We start from the raw sequence: 21,598 nt of genomic DNA, 5'->3' as shown, positions 1-21,598 counted from the left end.
ACTTTACATTGTAGCAAAGTGTCATTTCTTCAGTGTTGTCACATGAAAAGATATAGTAAAATATTTACACTGTTATACAGGCTGTACACTCACTACTTTACATTGCAGCAAAGTGTCATTTCTTTAGTGTTGTCGCATGAAAAGATATAATAAAATATTTACACTTATACAAGACTGTACACTCACTACTTTACATTGTAGTAAAGTGTCATTTCTTCAGTGTTGTCACATGAAAAGATATAATAAATATTTATACTGTTATACAGGCTGTACACTCACTACTTTACATTGTAGTAAAGTGTCATTTCTTCAGTGTTGTCACATGAAAAGATATAATAAAATATTTACACTGTTATACAGGTTGTACACTCACTACTTTACATTGTAGTAAAGTGTAATTTCTTCAGTGTTGTTACATGAAAAGGTATAATAAAATATTTACACTGTTATACAGGCTGTACACTCACTACTTTACATTGTAGCAAAGTGTCATTTCTTCAGTGTTGTCACATGAAAAGATATAATAAATATTTACACTGTTATACAGGCTGTATACTCACTACTTTACATTGTAACAAAGTGTCATTTATTCAGTGTTGTCACATGAAAAGATATAATAAAATATTTACACTGTTATACAGGCTGTACACTCACTACTTTACATTGTAACAAAGTGTCATTTATTCAGTGTTGTCACATGAAAAGATATAATAAATATTTACACTGTTATACAGGCTGTACACTCACTACTTTACATTGTAGTAAAGTGTCATTTCTTCAGTGTTGTCACATGAAAAGATATAATAAAATATTTACACTGTTATACAGGTTGTACACTCACTACTTTACATTGTAGTAAAGTGTCATTTCTTCAGTGTTGTCACATGAAAAGGTATAATAAAATATTTACACTGTTATACAGGCTGTACACTCACTACTTTACATTGTAACAAAGTGTCATTTATTCAGTGTTGTCACATGAAAAGATATAATAAAATATTTACACTGTTATACAGGCTGTATACTCAATACTTTACATTGTAACAAAGTGTCATTTATTCAGTGTTGTCACATGAAAAGGTGTAATAAAATAGTTACACTGTTATACAGGCTGTACACTCACTATTTTACATTGTAACAAAGTGTCATTTCTTCAGTGTTGTCACATAAAAAGATATAATAAAATATTTACACTGTTATACAGGCTGTACACTCACTACTTTACATTGTAGCAAAGTGTCATTTCTTCAGTGTTGTCACATGAAAAGATATAATAAAATATTTACACTGTTATACAGGCTGTACACTCACTACTTTACATTGTAGTAAAGTGTCATTTCTTCAGTGTTGTCACATGAAAAGATATAGTAAAATATTTACACTGTTATACAGGCTGTACACTCACTACTTTACATTGCAGCAAAGTGTCATTTCTTTAGTGTTGTCACATGAAAAGATATAATAAAATATTTACACTGTTATACAGGCTGTACACTCACTACTTTACATTGTAGTAAAGTGTCATTTCTTCAGTGTTGTCACATGAAAAGATATAATAAAATATTTACACTGTTATACAGGCTGTATAATCACTACTTTACATTGTAGCAAAGTGTCATTTCTTCAGTGTTGTCACATGAAAAGATATAGTAAAATATTTACACTGTTATACAGGCTGTACACTCACTACTTTACATTGCAGCAAAGTGTCATTTCTTTAGTGTTGTCGCATGAAAAGATATAATAAAATATTTACTAAAATGTGAGGGGTGTACTCACTTTCTTTCATGTAATTAGCAAGAGTCCATGAGCTAGTGACGTATGGGATATACATTCCTACCAGGAGGGGCAAAGTTTCCCAAACCTTAAAATGCCTATAAATACACCCCTCACCACACCCACAATTCAGTTTTACAAACTTTGCCTCCGATGGAGGTGGTGAAGTAAGTTTGTGCTAGATTCTACGTTGATATGCGCTCCGCAGCAAGTTGGAGCCCGGTTTTCCTCTCAGCGTGCAGTGAATGTCAGAGGGATGTGAGGAGAGTATTGCCTATTTGAATGCAGTGATCTCCTTCTACGGGGTCTATTTCATAGGTTCTCTGTTATCGGTCGTAGAGATTCATCTCTTACCTCCCTTTTCAGATCGACGATATACTCTTATATATACCATTACCTCTGCTGATTTTCGTTTCAGTACTGGTTTGGCTTTCTACAAACATGTAGATGAGTGTCCTGGGGTAAGTAAATCTTATTTTCTGTGACACTCTAAGCTATGGTTAGGCACTTTTTTATAAAGTTCTAAATATATGTATTCAAACATTTATTTGCCTTGACTCAGAATGTTCAACATTCCTTATTTTTCAGACAGTCAGTTTCATATTTGGGATAAATGCATTTGTTTCAATCATTTTTTCTTACCTTAAAAAATTTGACTTTTTCCCTGTGGGCTGTTAGGCTCGCGGGGGCAGAAAATGCTTAATTTTATTGCGTCATTCTTGGCGTGGACTTTTTTGGCGCAAATTTTTTTTTCTGTTTCCGGCGTCATACATGTCGCCGGAAGTTGCGTCATTTTTTGACGTTTTTTTGCGTCAAAAATGTCGGCGTTCCGAATGTGGCGTCATTTTTGGCGCCAAAAGCATTTAGGCGCCAAATAATGTGGGCGTCTTTTTTGGCGCTAAAAAATATGGGCGTCACTTTTGTCTCCACATTATTTAAGTCACATTATTTATTGCTTCTGGTTGCTAGAAGCTTGTTCACTGGCATTTTTTTCCCATTCCTGAAACTGTCATTTAAGGAATTTGATCAATTTTGCTTTATATGTTGTTTTTTCTTTTACATATTGCAAGATGTTCCACGTTGCAACTGAGTCAGAAGATACTTCAGGAAAATCGCTGCCCAGTGCTGGAGCTACCAAGCTAAGTGTATCTGCTATAAACTTTTGGTATCTGTTTCTCCAGCTGTTGTTTGTATTGCATGTCATGTCAAACTTATTAATGCAGATAAAATTTCCTTTAGTACTGTTACATTACCTGTTGCTGTTCCGTCAACATCTAATTTTCAGAGTGTTCCTGATAACATAAGAGATTTTATTTTTTAAATCCATTAAGAAGGCTATGTCTGTTATTTCTCCTTCTAGTATACATAAAAGTCTTTTAAAACTTCTCTTTTTTCAGATGAATTTTTAAATGAACATCTTCATTCTGATACTGATAATGGTTCTTCTGGTTCAGAGGTTTCTGTCTCAGAGGTTGATGCTGATAAATCTTTGTATTTGTTCAAGATGGAATTTATTCGTTCTTTACTTAAAGAAGTATTATTTGCATTAGAAATAGAGGATTCTGGTCCTCTTGATACTAAATGTAAACGTTTAAATAAGGTTTTTAAATCTCCTGTAGTTATTCCAGAAGTGTTTTATCTCCCTGATGCTATTTCTGAAGTAATTTCCAGGGAATGGAATAATTTGGGTAATTTATTTACTCCTTCTAGACGTTTAAGCAATTATATCCTGTGCCATCTGACAGATTAGAGTTTTTTGGGACAAAAATCCCTAAGGTTGTGGGGCTGTCTCTACTCCTGCTAATGTACTACTATTCCTACGGCAGATAGTACTTCATTTAAGGATCCTTTAGATAGGAAAATTGAATCCTTTCTAAGAAAAGCTTACTTATGTTCAGGTAATCTTCTTAGACCTGCTATATTTTTAGCGGATGTTGCTGCAGCTTCAACTTTTTGGTTAGAAGCTTTAGCGCAACAAGTAACAGATCATAATTTTATAGCATTATTATTATTCTATAACATGCTAATAATTTTATTGGTGATACCATCTTTTGATATCATTAGAGTTGATGTCAGGTATATGTCTCTAGCTATTTTAGCTAGAAAAGCTTTATGGATTAAACTTGGAATGCTGATATGTCTTCTAAGTCAACTTTGCTTTCCCTTTCTTTCCAGGGTAAATAATCATTTTCGTTCCTTTCCTCACAACAAGGAACAAAAGCCTGATCCTTCATCCTCAGGAGCGGTATCAGTTTGGAAACTATTTCCAGTTTGGAATATATCCAAGCCTTATAGAAACCTATAGCCAGCTCCTAAGTACCTATGAAGGTGCGGCCCTTATTCCAGCTCAGCTGGTATGGGGCAGATTACGTTTTCTTCAAAGAAATTTGGATCAATTCCGTTCTCAATCTCTGGTTTCAGAACATTGTTTCAGAAAGGTACAGAATTGGCTTCAAGTTAAGGCCTCCTGCTAAGAGATTTTTTTTTTCTTTCCCGTGTCCCAGTTAACACAGCAAAGGCTCAGCATTTCTGAAATGTGTTTCAGATCTAGAGTTGGCTGGAGTATTTATGCCAGTTCCAGTTCTGGAACAGGGGCTGGGGTTTTATTTTATCTCTTCATTGTACCAAAGAAGGTCAATTCCTTCAGACCAGTTCCGGATCTATCATTATTGAATCGTTATGTTAGGATACCAACATTCAAGATGGTTACTGTAGGACTATCCTGCCTTTTGTTTAGCAAGGGCATTATATGTCTACAATAGATTTACAGGATGTGTATCTGCATATTCCGATTCATCCAAATCACTTTTAGTGTCTGAGATTCTCTTTTTAGATAAGCATTACCAGTTTTTTGGCTCTACCGTTTGGCCTAGCCTCAGTTCCAAGAATTTTTTTCAAAGGTTCTCGGTGCCCTCCTTTCTCTAATCAGGGAACAGGGTTTTGGTATTTCCTTATTTGGACGATATCTTGGTACTTGCTCAGTCTTCTCATTTTCGAAGAATCTCATACGAATCGACTTGTGTTGTTTCTTCAAGTTCATGGTTGGAGGATCAATTTACCAATCAATTCATTGATTCCTCAGACAAGGGTAACCTTTTTAGGTTTCTAGATAGATTCAGTGTCTATGACTCTGTCCTTGTCAGACAAGAGAAGTTTAACATTGATATCAGCTTGTCAAAACCTTCAGTCACAATCATTCCCTTTGGTAGCCTTATGCATGGAAATGTTGGGTCTTAGGACTGCCGCATCAGATGCGATCTCCTTTGCTCGTTTTCACATGCGACCTCTTCAGCTCTGTATGCTGAACCAATGGTGCAGGGATTACTCAAAGATATCTCAATTAATATCTTTAAACCGCTTTTACGACACTCTCTGACATGGTGGACAGATCACCATCGTTTAGTTCAGGGGGCTTCTTGTTCTTCCGACCTGGACTATAATCTCAACAGATGCAAGTCTTACAGGTTGGGGAGCTGTGTGGGGGTATCTGACGGCACAAGGGGTTTGGGAATCTCAGGAGGTGAGATTTCCGATCAATATTTTGGAACTCCGTGCAATTTTCAGAGCTCTTCAGTCTTGGCCTCTTCTGAAGAGAGAATTGTTCATTTGTTTTCAGATAGACAATGTCACAACTGTGGCATACATCAATCATCAAGGAGGGACTCACAGTCCTCTGGCTATGAAAGAAGTATCTCGAATTTTGGTTTGGGCGGAATCCAGCTCCTGTCTAATCTCTGCGGTTCATATCCCAGGTATGGACAATTGGAAAGCGGATTATCTCAGTCACCAAACGTTGCATCCGGGCGAATGGTCTCTTCACCCAGAGGTATTTCTTCAGATTATTCAAATGTGGGAACTTCCAGAAATAGATCTGATGGCTTCTCATCTAAACAAGAAACTTCCCAGGTATCTGTCCAGATCCCGGGATCCTCAGGCGGAGGCAGTGGATGCATTATCACTTCCTTGGAAGTATCATCCTGCCTATATCTTTCCGCCTCTAGTTCTTCTTCCAAGAGTAATCTCCAAGATTCTGAAGGAATGCTCGTTTGTTCTGCTGGTAGCTCCGGCATGGCCTCACAGGTTTTGGTATGCGGATCTTGTCCGGATGGCCTCTTGCCAACCGTGGACTCTTCCGTTAAGACCAGACCTTCTGTCTCAAGGTCCTTTTTTCCATCAGGATCTGAAATCCTTAAATTTAAAGGTATGGAGATTGAACGCTTGATTCTTGGTCAAAGAGGTTTCTCTGACTCTGTGATTAATACTATGTTTCAGGCTCGTAAATCTGTATCCAGAGAGATATATTATAGAGTCTGGAAGACTTATATTTCTTGGTGTCTTTCTCATCATTTTTCTTGGCATTCTTTTAGAATACCGAGAATATTACAGTTTCTTCAGGATGGTTTAGATAAGGGTTTGTCCGCAAGTTCCTTGAAAGGACAAATCTCTGCTCTTTCTGTTCTTTTTCACAGAAAGATTGCTATTCTTCCTGATATTCATTGTTTTGTACAAGCTTTGGTTCGTATAAAGGCTGTCATTAAGTCAATTTCTCCTCCTTGGAGTTTGAATTTGGTTCTGGGGGCTCTTCAAGCTCCTCCATTTGAACCTATGCATTCATTGGACATTAAATTACTTTCTTGGAAAGTTTTGTTCCTTTTGGCCATCTCTTCTGCCAGAAGAGTTTCTGAATTATCTGCTCTTTCTTGTGAGTCTCCTTTTCTGATTTTTCATCAGGATAAGGCGGTGTTGCGAACTTCTTTTGAATTTTTACCTAAGTTGTGAATTCCAACAACATTAGTAGAGACATTGTGGTTCCTTCATTATGTCCTAATCCTAAGAATTTTAAGGAGAAATCGTTGCATTCTTTGGATATTGTTAGAGCTTTGAAATATTATGTTGAAGCTACTAAGTCTTTCCGAAAAGACTTCTAGTTTATTTGTTATCTTTTCCGGTTCTAGAAAGGCCAGAAAACTTCTGCCATTTCTTTGGCATCTTGGTTGAAATCTTTAATTCATCTTGCCTATGTTGAGTCGGGTAAAACTCCGCCTCAGAGGATTACAGCTCATTCTACTAGGTCAGTTTCTACTTCCTGGGCGTTTAGGAATGAAGCTTCGGTTGATCAGATTTGCAAAGCGGCAACTTGGTCCTCTTTGCATACTTTTACCAAATTCTACCATTTTGATGTATTTTCTTCTTCTGAAGCAGTTTTTGGTAGAAAAGTACTTCAGGCAGCGGTTTCAGTTTGAATCTTCTGCTTATGTTTTTCATTAAACTTTATTTTGGGTGTGGATTATTTTCAGCAGGAATTGGCTGTCTTTATTTTATCCCTCCCTCTCTAGTGACTCTTGTGTGGAAAGATCCACATCTTGGGTAGTCATTATCCCATACGTCACTAGCTCATGGACTCTTGCTAATTACATGAAAGAAAACATAATTTATGTAAGAACTTACCTGATAAATTCATTTCTTTCATATTAGCAAGAGTCCATGAGGCCCGCCCTTTTTTGTGGTGGTTATGATTTTTTTGTATAAAGCACAATTATTCCAATTCCTTATTTTATATGCTTTCGCACTTTTTTCTTATCACCCCACTTCTTGGCTATTCGTTAAACTGAATTGTGGGTGTGGTGAGGGGTGTATTTATAGGCATTTTAAGGTTTGGGAAACTTTGCCCCTCCTTGTAGGAATGTATATCCCATACGTCACTAGCTCATGGACTCTTGCTAATATGAAAGAAATGAATTTATCAGGTAAGTTCTTACATAAATTATGTTTTTGTGAGATACTGTATATATGTACCTCACAGTCAGGTAGATTACGAGTTATGCTCACTATAGGGAATTTAATGAATGCAACAAAAGTTGCTTTATTTAACCCTCTATAGCGCAGCCATTACAAGTTTTTGCGTGCGATATGGTTGCGTTGAGCTCCATACCGCACAAAATGCAAGCACTGTTTTGACGTGCTCGTGCACTCTTTCCCCATAGACATCAATGGGGAGAGTGTGTCAGAATAAAACCTGCGATTGTGGAATGAAAAGCTCCGTAACGAAACCCCATTGATGTCTATGGGGGAATAAGATGTTACGTTTAAACCTAACACCCTAAAATAAACGCCAAGTCTAAACACCCCTAATCTGCTGCCCCCGACATCACCGACACCTACATAATGTTATTAACCCCTAATCAGCTGCCCACTATATCGCCGTCACCTAAATAAATCTATTAACGCCTAAACTGCTGCTCCCGATATCGCCACCACTATACTAAAGTTATTAATCCCTATTCCCCCGCACCCGAACATCGCCCACACTGTAATAAATCTATTAACCCCTATTCCGCTGCTCCCCAACATCGCCACCACTAAATAAAGCTATTAACCCCTAAACCTCTGGCCTCCCACATCACTACCACTAAATAAATCTATTAACCCCTAAACCGCCAGCCCCCCACATCCCAGCAACCTAAATTAAACTATATTAACCCCCAAACCTAGCCCTAATGTAACCCTAACAATAGCCCTAACCCTAACACCCCCTAACTTTAAAATAATTAAAATAGAGCTAAATTAAAGTTTCAATTATTAACTAAATAATTCCTATTTAAAACTAAATACATACTTACCTGTGAAATAAAACCTAAGATAGCTACAATATTACTAATAGTTATATTGTAGCTAGCTTAGGTTTTATTTTTATTTCACAGGTAAGTTTGTATTTATTTTAACTAGGTAGACTAGTTAGTAAATAGTTATTAACTATTTAATAACTATCTAGTTGATATAAATACAAACTTACCTGTGAAATAAAACCTAAGCTGCCTTACACTTAAACCTAACATTACAAAAAATAAAAAACCCTAAACTTACAAAAAATAACAAACAAAATTATCCAAAACAATAAAAATTATTCCTCTTCTAATACCCTTTAAAAAAACAAAAAAACAAATCTATATTAAACTACCAAGGGCCCTTAAAAGGGCCTTTTGTGGACCCTTAAAACGGCCTTTTGTAGGGCATTGCCCTAAAGATATCAGTTCTTTTTCTACAAAAGAAAAACAAACACCCCTAACAGTATACAAACACCCCCCCAAACTCACAAAATAAAAATAAAGTAAAACCTAATATACCCATTGCCTTGAAAATTTCAATGCTGAACCATTTTTTCAGCGTTAAAACTCGAATGCAAAACTTGTAATCTTGGTGAGTATTTACACTGACACAAACGGCTAGATTATGAGTTTTTGTCGGTAATGGTGTGCGTGGCTAACACACAGTTTTTCCTTACTGCTCACCTACAGTAACGCTGGCAGAACTTAGCTCCACATCTCACCTCAATACCAGCGTTCCTTACGGTAGCGGTAAGCTGGCAAAACGTGCTCGTGCACAAATTCCCCATAGGAATCAATGGGGCAGAGCCGGCTGAAAAAAAACCTAACACCTGCAGAAAAGCAGCGTTCAGAGTCCTAATGCAGCCCCATTGATTCCTATGGGGAAACACCTAACACCCTAACATGAACCCCGAGTCTAAACACCCCTAATCTTACACTTATTAACCCCTAATCTGCTGCCCCCACTATCGCTGACACCTACATTATATTATTAACCCCTAATCTGCCGCTCCGGACACCGCCGCCACCTACATTATATTTATGAACCCCTAATCTGCCGCCCCCAATGTCGCCGACATCTACCTACAATTATTAACCCCTAATCTGCCGCCCCCAATGTCGCTGCCACTATAATAAAGTTATTAACCCCTAAATCTAAGTCTAACCCTAACACCCCCTAACTTAAATATCATTTAAATAAATCGAAATAAATTATTCCTATTTAAAACTAAATACTTACCTATAAAATAAACCATAAGATAGCTACAATATAGCTAATAGTTACATTGTATCTATTTTAGGGTTTATTTTTATTTTACAGGCAACTTTGTATTTATTTTAATTAGGTAGAATAGTTATTAGATAGTTATTAACTATTTAATAACTACCTAGTTAAAATAAAGACAAATATACCTGTAAAATAAATCCTAACCTAAGTTACAATTACACCTAACACTACACTATCATTAAATAAATTACCTAAATTAACTACAATTAATTACAATCAAATTCAATAAACTAAATTACAAAAAAAAAAAACTAAATTACAGAAAATATTAAAATAATTACAATTTTTTAAAACTAATTACACGTAATCTAATCCCCCTAATAAAATAAAAAAAAAACCCAAAATAATAAAAATCCCTACCCTATACTAAATTACAAATAGGCCTTAAAAGGGCTTTTTGCGGGGCATTGCCCAAAGTAATCAGTTCTTTTACCTGTAAAAAAAAAAGACAATACCCCCCCAACATTACAACCCACCACCCACACACCCAACCCTACTCTAAAACCCACCCAATCCTCCCCTTAATAAAACCTAACACTAACCCCTTGAAGATCACCCTACCTTGAGGCGTCTTCACCCAACCGGGCAGAAGTGGTCCTCCAGACGGGCAGAAGTTTTCATCCTATCTGGGCAGAAGAATTCCTCCAGATGGCCAGAAGTCTTCATCCAGACGGCATGTTCTATCTTCATCCATCCGGAGTGGAGCGGGTCCATCTTCAAGACATCCGACGCGGAGCATCCTCTTCTTCCGATGACTAACACTAAATGACGGTACCTTTAAGTGACATCATCCAAGATGGCGTCCCTTCAATTTCGATTTGGCAATATCGATTTCGATGCAATCAGCCAATAGGATTGAACTTCAATCCTATTGGCTGATCCAATCAGCCAATAGGATTGAGCTTGCATTATATTTGCTGATTGGATCAGCCAATAGAATGCAAGCTCAATTCTATTGGCTGATTGGATCAGCCAATAGGATTTTTTCTACTTTAATTCCGATTGGCTGATAGAATTCTATCAGCCAATCGGAATTGAAGGTACGCTTTCTTGGATGACGTCACTTAAAGGTACCGTCATTTAGTGTTAGTCGTCGGAAGAAGAGGATGCTCCGCATTGGATGTCTTGAAGATGGACCCGCTCCGGATGTATGAAGATAGAAGATGCCATCTGGATGAAGACTTCTGGCCGTCTGGAGGACTTCTTCTGCCCGGATAGAATTAAGACTTCTGACCGTCTGGAGGACCACTTCTGCCCGGTTGGGTAAAGTGGGGGGAATGGGTGGGTTTTAGAGTAGGGTTGGGAGTGTGGGTGGTGGGTTGTAATGTTGGCGGGGTATTGTTTTTTTTTTTTTACAGATAAAAGAGCTGATTACTTTGCGGCAATGCCCTGCAAAAAGCCCTTTTAAGGGCTATTTGTAATTTAGTATAGGGTAGGGATTTTTATTATTTTGGGGGGCTTTTTTATTTTATTAGGGGGATTAGATAAGGTGTAATTAGTTTTAAAAAATTGTAATTATTTTATAATTTTCTGTAATTTAGTGTTTGTTTTTTCTCGTAATTTAGTTTATTGAATTTAATTGTAATTAATTGTAGTTAATTTAGGTAATTTATTTAATGATAGTGTAGTGTTAGGTGTAATTGTAACTTAGTTTAGGATTTATTTTACAGGTAAATTTCTCTTTCTTTTAACTAGGAAGTTATTAAATAGTTAATAACTATTCTACCTAGTTAAAATAAATACAAAGTTGCCTGTAAAATAAATATAAATCATAAGCTAGATACAATGTAACTATTAGTTATATTGTAGCTAGCTTAGGGTTTATTTTATCGGTAAGTATTTAGTTTTAAATAGGAATAATTTAGTTAATGATAGGAATTTTATTTAGATTTATTTAAATTGTATTTAAGTTAGGGGATGTTAGGGTTAGGGTAAGACTTAGGTTTAGGGGTTAATACATTTAATATAGTTGCGGCGACGTTGGGGTCGGCAGATTAAGGGTTAATAAATGTAGGTAGGTGTCGGCGATGTTAGGGACAGCAGATTAGGGGTTAATAAAATTGAACTAATGTTTGCGAGGCAGGAGTGTGGCGGTTTAGGGGTTAATATATTTATTGAAGTGGCGGCGATTTTCAGTCAGCAGATTAGGGGTTAAAAAATTTATTAGGGGTTAATAGGTAGTTTATGGGTGTTAGTGTACTTTTTAGCACTTAAGTTAAGAGTTTTATGTTACGGCGTTAACCCATAAAACTCTTAACTACTGACTTTTAAATGCGGTACCAGTCTCGACAGGAGAGGGTCTACCGCTCACTTTTTCCAAGACTCGTAATACCGGCATTAGGCAAATCCCATTAAAAAGATAGGATACGCAATTGACGTAAGTGGATTTGCGGTATGCTCGAGTCGCAGAAGAAAAGTGAGCGGTACACCTGTACCTGCCGGACTCGTAATACCAGCGGGCGTTAAAAAGCAGTGTTGGGCCCTCTCAACGCTGCTTTTTAAGGCTAACGCAAGACTCGTAATCTAGGCGTATGTTTTAAATTATTGTATGTATTTCTTGTATATTTTTAACATTACTTGTTCTATTAAATTCTAACTTTTTAACACACCCTTTCCACACTTAAGCCTTTTAGGTGCTCCTTACACAACTCTTTCAGTCTCTTTTAACAATCGTGTTAGGTGATTGTTCACCATAGTGAGTTTGTGTTCAATTTGCTTTTGGCGCTGTATACTATATTTTTTTCAACAGCAGTATTCTTAACCCCTATTGTTGAGGCTATTTACCTTATCAGAAGAAAACAAATGTTGTTAACTAGAAATATTGTATAAATATAAATCTGTGAAACACACTCTGTGCAAATGTATTTCCTGATACCAATAACTGATTCATGTAAAAATGCACCTTATATTTTTATTAACTGTCTACTCAGAGTACACAATTTTATACTTAATATTTCAGTGTGCACCCAAAGCTATACCGCCATTTCAGAGCCTTTATATTTGCCATTGATGAGATTAACATGAACCCAGATCTTTTACCCAACATCACTCTGGGCTATCAGCTTTATGACTCATGTTCGGATGAAGGCAAGGCGATAGAGAACGTTATACGGATAATGCACGGTGCAACAGAAGCCATTCCAAATTACGACTGCTGGAGCCAAGGCAAATTAGCTGGTTTTATTGGAGACCTGACATCTGTGACAACGATGGCTGCTTCCAAAATGCTGGGAATGTACGGGTACACTCAGGTAAGAGAACACTTTGTTACATGAGTACAATCAAATGAGAAAATACTTATATTGCTATATGGCTATATGGGCACACTCAGGTGAGAAATTACTTTGGCTATATGGGTACACTGATGTGAGAGAATACTTTGGCTATATGGGTACACTGAGGTGAGAGAATACTTGGATATGTGGTTACACTCAGGTGAGAGAATACTATGGATATATGGCTACACTAAGGTGACATAATATTTAGGCTATATGGGTACACTCAGGTGAGAGAATACTTGGATATATGGTTACACTCAGGTGAGAAAATACTGAGAATATACATGTACTCTCAGGTGAGGGGATACTGAGAATATATACAGTATCCCACAAAAGTGAGTACACCCCTCACATTTTTGAAAATATTTTATTATACCTTTTCATGTGACAACACTGAAGAAATGACACTTTGCTACAATATAAAGTAGTAGTGAGTGTACAGCCTGCATAACACTGTAAATTTGCTGTCCCCTCAAAATAACTCAACACACAGCCATTAATGTCTAAACCGTTGGCAACAAAAGTGAGTACAACCCTAAGTGGAAATGTCCAAATTTGGCCCAATAAGCCATTTTCCCTCCCCGGTGTCATGTTACTTGTTAGTGTTACAAGGTCTCAGGTGTGAATGGGGAACAGGTGTGTTAAATTTGGTGTTATCGCTCTCCTACTCTGTCATACTGGTCACTGGAAATTCAACATGGCACCTCATGGTAAAGAACTCTCTGAGGATCTGAAAAAAAGAATTGTTGCTCTACATAAAGATGGCCTAGGCTAAAAGAAGATTGCCAAGACCCTGAAACTAAGCTGCAGAATGGTGGGCAAGACCATACAGCGGTTTCACAGGACAGGTTCAACTCAGAACAGGCCTCGCAATGGTCGACCAAAGGCATTGAGTGCACATGCTCAGCGTCATATCCAGAGGTTGTCTTTGGGAAATAGACGTATGTGTGCTGCCAGCATTACTGCAGAAGTTGAAGGGGTGGGGGGTCAGCCTGTCAGTGCTCAGACCATACACCGCACACTGCATCAAATTGGTCTGCATGACTGTCATCCCAGAAGCAAGCCTCTTCTAAAGATGATGCACAAGAAAGCCAGCAAACAGTTTGCTGATAACAAGCAGACTAAGGACATGGATTACTGGAACCTTGTCCTGTGGTCCGATGAGACCAAGATAAACTTATTTGGTTCATATAGTGTCAAGCATGTGTGGCAGCAACTAGGTGAGAAGTACAAAGACAAGTTTGTCTTGCCTACAGTCAAGCATGCTGGTGGGAGTGTCATGGTCTGAGCCTGCATGAGTGCTGCCAGCACTGGGGAGCTACAGTTCATTGAGAGAACCATGAATGCCAACATGTACTGTGACATATTGAAGCAGAGCATGATCCCCTCTCTTCAGAGACTGGGCCGCATGGCAGTATTCCAACATGATAACGACCCCAAACACACCTCCAAGATGACCCCTGACTTGCTAAAGAAGCTGAGGGTAAAGGTGATGGACTGCCCAAGCATGTCTCCAAACCTAAACCCTATTGAGCATCAGTGGGGCATCCTCAAACGGAAGGCGGGGGAGCGCAAAGTCTCTTACATCCACCAGCTCCATTATGTCATCATGGAGGAGTGGAAGAGGACTCCAATGGCAACCTGTGAAGCTCTGGTGATCTCCATGCCCAATAGGGTTAAGGCAATGCTTGAAAATAATGGTGGTCACACAAAATATTGACACTTTGGGCTCAATTTAGACTTCTCCACTTAGGGGTGTACTCACTTTTGTTGCCAATAGTTTAGACATTAATGGTTGTGTGTTGAGTTATTTTGAGAGGACAGCAATTTTTCACTGTTATACAGGCTGTACACTCACAACTTTACATTGTAGCAAATTATCATTTCTTCAGTGTTGTCACATGAAAAAATATAATAAAATATTTACAAAAATGTGAGGGATGTACTCACTTTTGTGAGATACTGTATGTACTCTCAGGTGAGAAGATACTGAGGAAATACAGATACACTCAGATGAGAGGATATAGAAGATATTCAGTTACGCTCAGGTGAAAAGATACTTAGGATATAAAGGTACACTCAGGTGAGAGGATACTGAGAAAACGTTCATCTTAGTAAAGTTATAATACTGATTATACGGAGAGTGCCTTTCTTATTTACTCTGCATATCAACGATTTAAGTGCACCCCGGAGGCTGAAGTTAAGCAGTGAGTGTGGGATCCCTTTGAAAAGTTTGTATATATATACACACACACACACATACAATATTTATATATATATTTACACACACACACATACAATATATATATATATACTGTATATATATATATATATATATATATATATATATATATATATATATATATATATATATATATATATACACATACATACACACATACAGTATATATATACACATATATACAGTAGAATCTCAATTATAGGGAACTCACACAACCAGCACTCTCAAGCAACCAGAAAAAAAAGGAAACATATAGAACATAAATGTGCTAAAGAAACAGTCCGGATCTCTTTAAACAGCAGGAGCTACTGTAACCCTTGTTCACGTTCATTAGAAAATGGATATAGGGACAGAAATAGACTGCAGCACTTACTATTGCATCAGCTTGGCAATCAGGGCGGGCTATCTTGCGGTGGCTTTAACTTCATGGTACAGTATCCCTCTGTCATTTATCCCTCTGTGGAATGAGTACTGTACTTCTGGACCAGGGGTCACACTAACGGCTGGCAGGGGAGAGCCCAATGGGAGGATCCACAAAGATGCTCAATCGATAATAAATTCCCAGAATGGCTCAATCTATTGCTGAAAACAATGCATTTATTCAGGATAAAATACAAGTGTATATCCTGAATAAACACATTGTTTTCAGCAAGAGATTGAGCCGTTCTGGGAATTTGGGTTATAGAACTAGAGCTATTTTTAAAAGTGACTCTCAAGCAAAGGGAATTACACTTATCTGGAAACTACCTTCCCCATGGGTGCTGGTTAATTGAGATTCTACCCGGTGGGCGGGGCATGAGTGGGACTGACGTGTGTAATTACACCTCTTTATTAATAATCTATAATAAAAAAAATATTTTATTTTTATTTCTTCTTAAAGACACGATGAGTCCACGGATCAACTTCATTACTTATGGGATATTCACCTCCTGGTCAGCAGGAGGAGGCAAAGAGCACCACAGCAGAGCTGTTAAATAGCTCCTCCCTTCCCTCCCACTCTAGTCATTCTCTTTGCCTACGTTAGTGATAGGAAGAGGTAAAGTGAGGTGTTAGTTTAGATTTTTCAATCAAGAGTTTATTATTTTTAAAGTAGTGCCAGAGAGTGCTGCTTTGTTCTAGGGTGTAGCCATAGTCCATATCAGTCTCTTCAGTAGAGCTTTTGGTGGCTGTAGAGCAATGGGAACTTGTGGGACATAATTCTCACTGCGCCTCCCATATATTGAATGCTGCCCTTATCAAGAAAACCTGAGGGATATTTACTCAGGACTTTCGTTATATTACAGGTCCATGGGAGGGAGAGGACCTCTTAAACCTGGAACTGCCTTACTATCCGGCAGAAAATGAGGTAAGTGCTGACTTTCTTTCTGGGGAGTGGAAGCAAGCTTTATTTTTATTTATTCCTCATTCAATTTGGGATTAATCCTCCTAGATGTTTTAGACGACACCTTGGACAGTTGGACGCAGGGGCTGTAGGTTTTACATTGCATACAGTAATAAGCTATTTCTGGAAGCTCAGTGGTGGACTCAGTGTGAGAGTCTAGGTCTAATAGTTCAATGTGGGGTGGTTCCCATTTGCACTGTGTGTCTCGGACTGACAGCTACTGTCTGGGACTGACAGCTACCCTTTACATTGAGTGTGAGCTTAACATGAGGCGTTTCCATGTGTAGGTTGTATTTCTGGGACTGACAGCTAACCATTATTGATGTCGCGAACCTTAAAATTTCGGTTCGCGAACGGCGGACTCAAACTTCCGCGACTGTTCGCGAACCGGCGAACTGCGTGAACCGCCATTGACTTCAATAGGCAGGCGAACTTTAAAACCCAGAAGGACTCTTTCTGGCCACAATAGTAATGGAAAAGTTGTTTCAAGGGGACTAATACCTGGACTGTGGCATGCCGGAGGGGGATCCATGGCAAAACTCCCATGGAAAATTACATAGTTGATGCAGAGTCTGGTTTTAATCCATAAATGGCATAAATCACCTAACATTCCTAATTTTTTTTTTTTTTTTTAAATTTACACTACTGTTACAACAGATATGAGTGGTGGCACTAGTTGGCAAGTGGGCCTGGCACACACGCTGGCAGGCAGGCAACTGCAATTCAATTGCACTAGCAGATTGATGATTCACAGTCAAAAAAGTTTTGATTTTAAATATTTTCAAAACTGTTATAACAAATATGATTGGTGGCAATAGTTGGCAGCAAGTGGGCCTGGCACACACGCTGGCAGGCAGGGATCTTCAATTAGATTACACTAGCAGACTGATCTTTCACAATTTTTTTTTTTAAATTTACACTAATGTTACACCAGATATAAGTGGTGGAAAAAAGAGCTATTAATCACACTATATGATGTGGGCCTGACAAACAGGCCTGATGGAAAATGAAATTAGATTACACTAGCAAAATGATTTAATTTTTTTTTTTAATTTACAATAATGTTTAAGAGTGGTGGCTGGCACAGCAATTAACCACAGTATATGCTGTGTGAGACTGACACACAGGCCTGATAGAAAATGAAATTAGATTACACTAGCAAAATGATTTAAACGTTTTTTTATTTAAATTTACACTAATGTTAAGCAGATATGAGTGGTGGCTGCTGGCACAGAGCAATTAACCACAGTATATGCTGTGTGAGCCTGAGACACAGGCCTGATAGAAAATGAAATTAGATTACACTTGCAAAATGATTGAATTTTTTTTTTTAATTTACAATAATGTTAAGCAGATATGAGTGGTGGCTGCTGGCACAGCAATTAACCACAGTATATGCTTTGTAAGCTTGACACACAGGCCTGATAGAAAATGAAATTAGATTAAACTAGCAAAATGATTTAAAAGTTTGGTTGTTTAAATTTACACTAATGTTAAGCAGATATGAGTGGTGGCTGCTGGCACAAAGCAATTAACCACAGTATATGCTGTGTGAGCCTGAGACACAGGCCTGATAGAAAATGAAATTAGATTACACTAGCAAAATGATTTAAAAGTTTTTTTTTTTAATTTACAATAATGTTAAGCAGATATGAGTGGTGGCTGCTGGCACAGCAATTAACCACAGAAGCCTGAAACAAAGGCCTGATAGAAAATGAAATTAGATCACACTAGCAAAATGATTTAAAAGTTTTGTTGTTAAAATTTACAATAATGTTAAGCAGATATGAGTGGTGGCTGCTGGCACAGCAATTAACCACAGTATATGCTGTGTGAGCCTGAGACACAGGCCTGATAGAAAATGAAATTAGATTACACTAGCAAAATGATTGAAAAGTTTTTTTAAAAATTTTTTACACTACTGTTACAACAGATATGAGTGGTGGCACTAGTTGGCAAGTGGGCCTGGCACACACGCTGGCAGGCAGGCAACTGCAATTCAATTGCACTAGCAGATTAATGATTCACAGTCAAAAAAGTTTTGATTTTAAATATTTTCAAAACTGTTATAACAAATATGATTGGTGGCAATAGTTGGCAGCAAGTGGGCCTGGCACACACGCTGGCAGGCAGGCATCTTCAATTAGATTACACTAGCAGACTGATCTTTCACAGTAACATTTTTTTTAAAAAAATATTTACACTTCTGTTATAACAAATATGATTGGTGGCACTAGTTGGCAAGTGGGCCTGGCACACACGCTGGGAGGAAGGCAACTGCAATTATATTACACTAGCAGACTGATCTTTCACAGTAACATTTTTTTTAAAAAAATATTTACACTTCTGTTATAACAAATATGATTGGTGGCACTAGTTGGCAAGTGGGCCTGGCACACACGCTGGCAGGCAGGCAACTGCAATTAGATTACACTAGATGACTGATGTTTCTCAGTCAAAAAAGTTTTTATTTTAAATATTTACAATACTGTTATAACAAATATGATTGCTGGCACTAGTTGGCAAGTGGGCCTGGCACACACGCTGGCAGGCAGGCAACTGCAATTCAATTGCAGGCTGGCCTGGCAACTAAAGTTAAATAACACTTTTAGACTGATGTAAAAGTTTCTTTTTACAAAATGTAAAATAATGTTACACCAGATAGGAGTGGTGGACTGGCACCCAGGATGGAAGTAGGCACAGTATATGCTGGCAGCCTGACACACAGGCTGGCACTAATGGCAGCCAGGCTGGCCTGGCAACTAATATTAAATAACAATAGAAGAGGACTGATGTAACATTTTTTTTTTTTTTAAAATTTACACTAATGTTACACCAGATATAAGTGGTGGAAAAAGAGCTATTAATCACACTATATGATGTGGGCCTGACAAACAGGCCTGATGGAAAATGAAATTAGATTACACTAGCAAAATGATTTAATTTTTTTTTTTTAATTTACAATAATGTTTAAGAGTGGTGGCTGGCACAGCAATTAACCACAGTATATGCTGTGTGAGACTGACACACAGGTCTGATAGAAAATGAAATTAGATTACACTAGCAAAATGATTTAAAGGTTTTTTGTTTAAATTTACACTAATGTTAAGCAGATATGAGTGGTGGCTGCTGGCACAGAGCAATTAACCACAGTATATGCTGTGTGAGCCTGAGACACAGGCCTGATAGAAAATGAAATTAGATTACACTTGCAAAATGATTGATTTTTTTTTTTAATTTACAATAATGTTAAGCAGATATGAGTGGTGGCTGCTGGCACAGCAATTAACCACAGTATATGCTTTGTAAGCCTGACACACAGGCCTGATAGAAAATGAAATTAGATTACACTAGCAAAATGATTTAAAAGTTTGGTTGTTTAAATTTACACTAATGTTAAGCAGATATGAGTGGTGGCTGGCACAGAGAAATTAACCACAGTATATGCTGTGTGAGCCTGAGACACAGGTCTGATAGAAAATGAAATTAGATTACACTAGCAAAATGATTTAAAAGTTTTTTTTTAAATTTACAATAATGTTAAGCAGATATGAGTGGTGGCTGCTGGCACAGCAATTAACCACAGAAGCCTGACACACAGGCCTGATAGAAAATGAAATTAGATTACACTAGCAAAATGATTTAAAAGTTTTGTTGTTAAAATTTACAATAATGTTAAGCATATATGAGTGGTGGCTGCTGGCACAGCAATTAACCACAGTATATGCTGTGTAAGCCTGACACACAGGCCTGATAGAATATGAAATTAGATTACACTAGCAAAATGATTTAAACGTTTGGTTGTTTAAATTTACACTAATGTTAAGCAGATATGAGTGGTGGCTGGCACAGAGCAATTAACCACAGTATATGCTGTGTGAGCCTGAGACACGGGCCTGATAGAAAATGAAATTAGATTACACTAGCAAAATGATTTAAACATTTTTTTTTTAATTTTAAAATAATGTTAAGCAGATATGCGTGGTGGAGGCTGGCACAGCAATTAACCAGAGAAGCCTGACACACAGGCCTGATAGAAAATGAAATTAGATTACACTAGCAAAATGATTTAAAAGTTTGGTTGTTTAAATTTACACTAATGTTAAGCAGATATGAGTGGTGGCTGCCTGGCTGGCACAGAGCAATTAACCACAGTATATGCTGTGTGAGCCTGAGACACAGGCCTGATAGAAAATGAAATTAGATTACACTAGCAAAATGATTGAAATGTTTTTTTTTTTTTAAATTTACAATAATGTTAAGCAGATATGAGTGGTGGCTGCTGTCACAGCAATTAACCACAGTATATGCTGTGTAAGCCTGATACACAGGCCGGGTAGAAAGTGAAATTAGATTACACTAGCAAAATGATTTAAAAGTTTGGTTGTTTAAATTTACACTAATGTTAAGCAGATATGAGTGGTGACTGCTGGCACAGAGCAATTAACCACAGTATATGCTGTGTGAGCATGACATACAGGCCTGATAGAAAATGAAATTAGATTAGACTAGCAAAATTATTTAAAAGTTTTTTTTTTTTAATTTTAAAATAATGTTAAGCAGACATGAGTGGTGGCTGCTGGCACAGCAATTAAACAACGTTGTATGCTGTGTAAGCCTGACACACAGGCCTGATAGAAAATGAAATTAGATTACACTAGCAAAATGATTTAAAAGTTTGGTTGTTTAAATTTACACTAATGTTAAGCAGATATCAGTGGTGGCACTAATCACAGTATATGCTGTGAGCCTCACACACAGGCTGAAAGCCAGGCAAATGCAAATAAAATTACAAATAATAAAATAAAAAATGACTGAAGTTATAGCCCTAAAAAGGGCTTTTTGGGGTGCAGTCCTTGCAGCAGAGATTAGATGAGTCCTTCAGGACTGTAGTGGACACTAAATACACTAGCCTAGCTATCTATTTCCATATAATGTCAGCAGCAGCAACACTAAAGCTCCTCTCACTAAGAAAGCAAGATCGTAATGAATCTAAAATGGCTGCTGCCCAGGAGCTGGGAGGGTCTG

At 37.5% G+C, this 21,598-nt stretch overlaps 1 protein-coding gene across 1 annotated transcript in view; it reads left to right on the top strand.

Annotated features, from left to right (window-relative positions):
* Nucleotides 1–12,565: 12,565 nt before the first annotated feature.
* LOC128658295 (G-protein coupled receptor family C group 6 member A-like) overlaps nucleotides 12,566–21,598 on the top strand; it is a 446,551-nt gene continuing 437,518 nt past the window's right edge. Inside the window, exons 1-2 of the mRNA XM_053712829.1 lie at nucleotides 12,566–12,600; nucleotides 12,659–12,920. Of these exons, the coding sequence (XP_053568804.1) occupies nucleotides 12,566–12,600; nucleotides 12,659–12,920 (297 nt within the window). The remainder of the gene's footprint in view (nucleotides 12,601–12,658; nucleotides 12,921–21,598) is intronic.

The sequence above is a fragment of the Bombina bombina genome, chromosome 4 (genome assembly GCF_027579735.1).
Source record: "Bombina bombina isolate aBomBom1 chromosome 4, aBomBom1.pri, whole genome shotgun sequence".
Classification (NCBI taxonomy): domain Eukaryota; kingdom Metazoa; phylum Chordata; class Amphibia; order Anura; family Bombinatoridae; genus Bombina; species Bombina bombina.
This window is presented reverse-complemented; position numbering and strand designations above follow the sequence as displayed.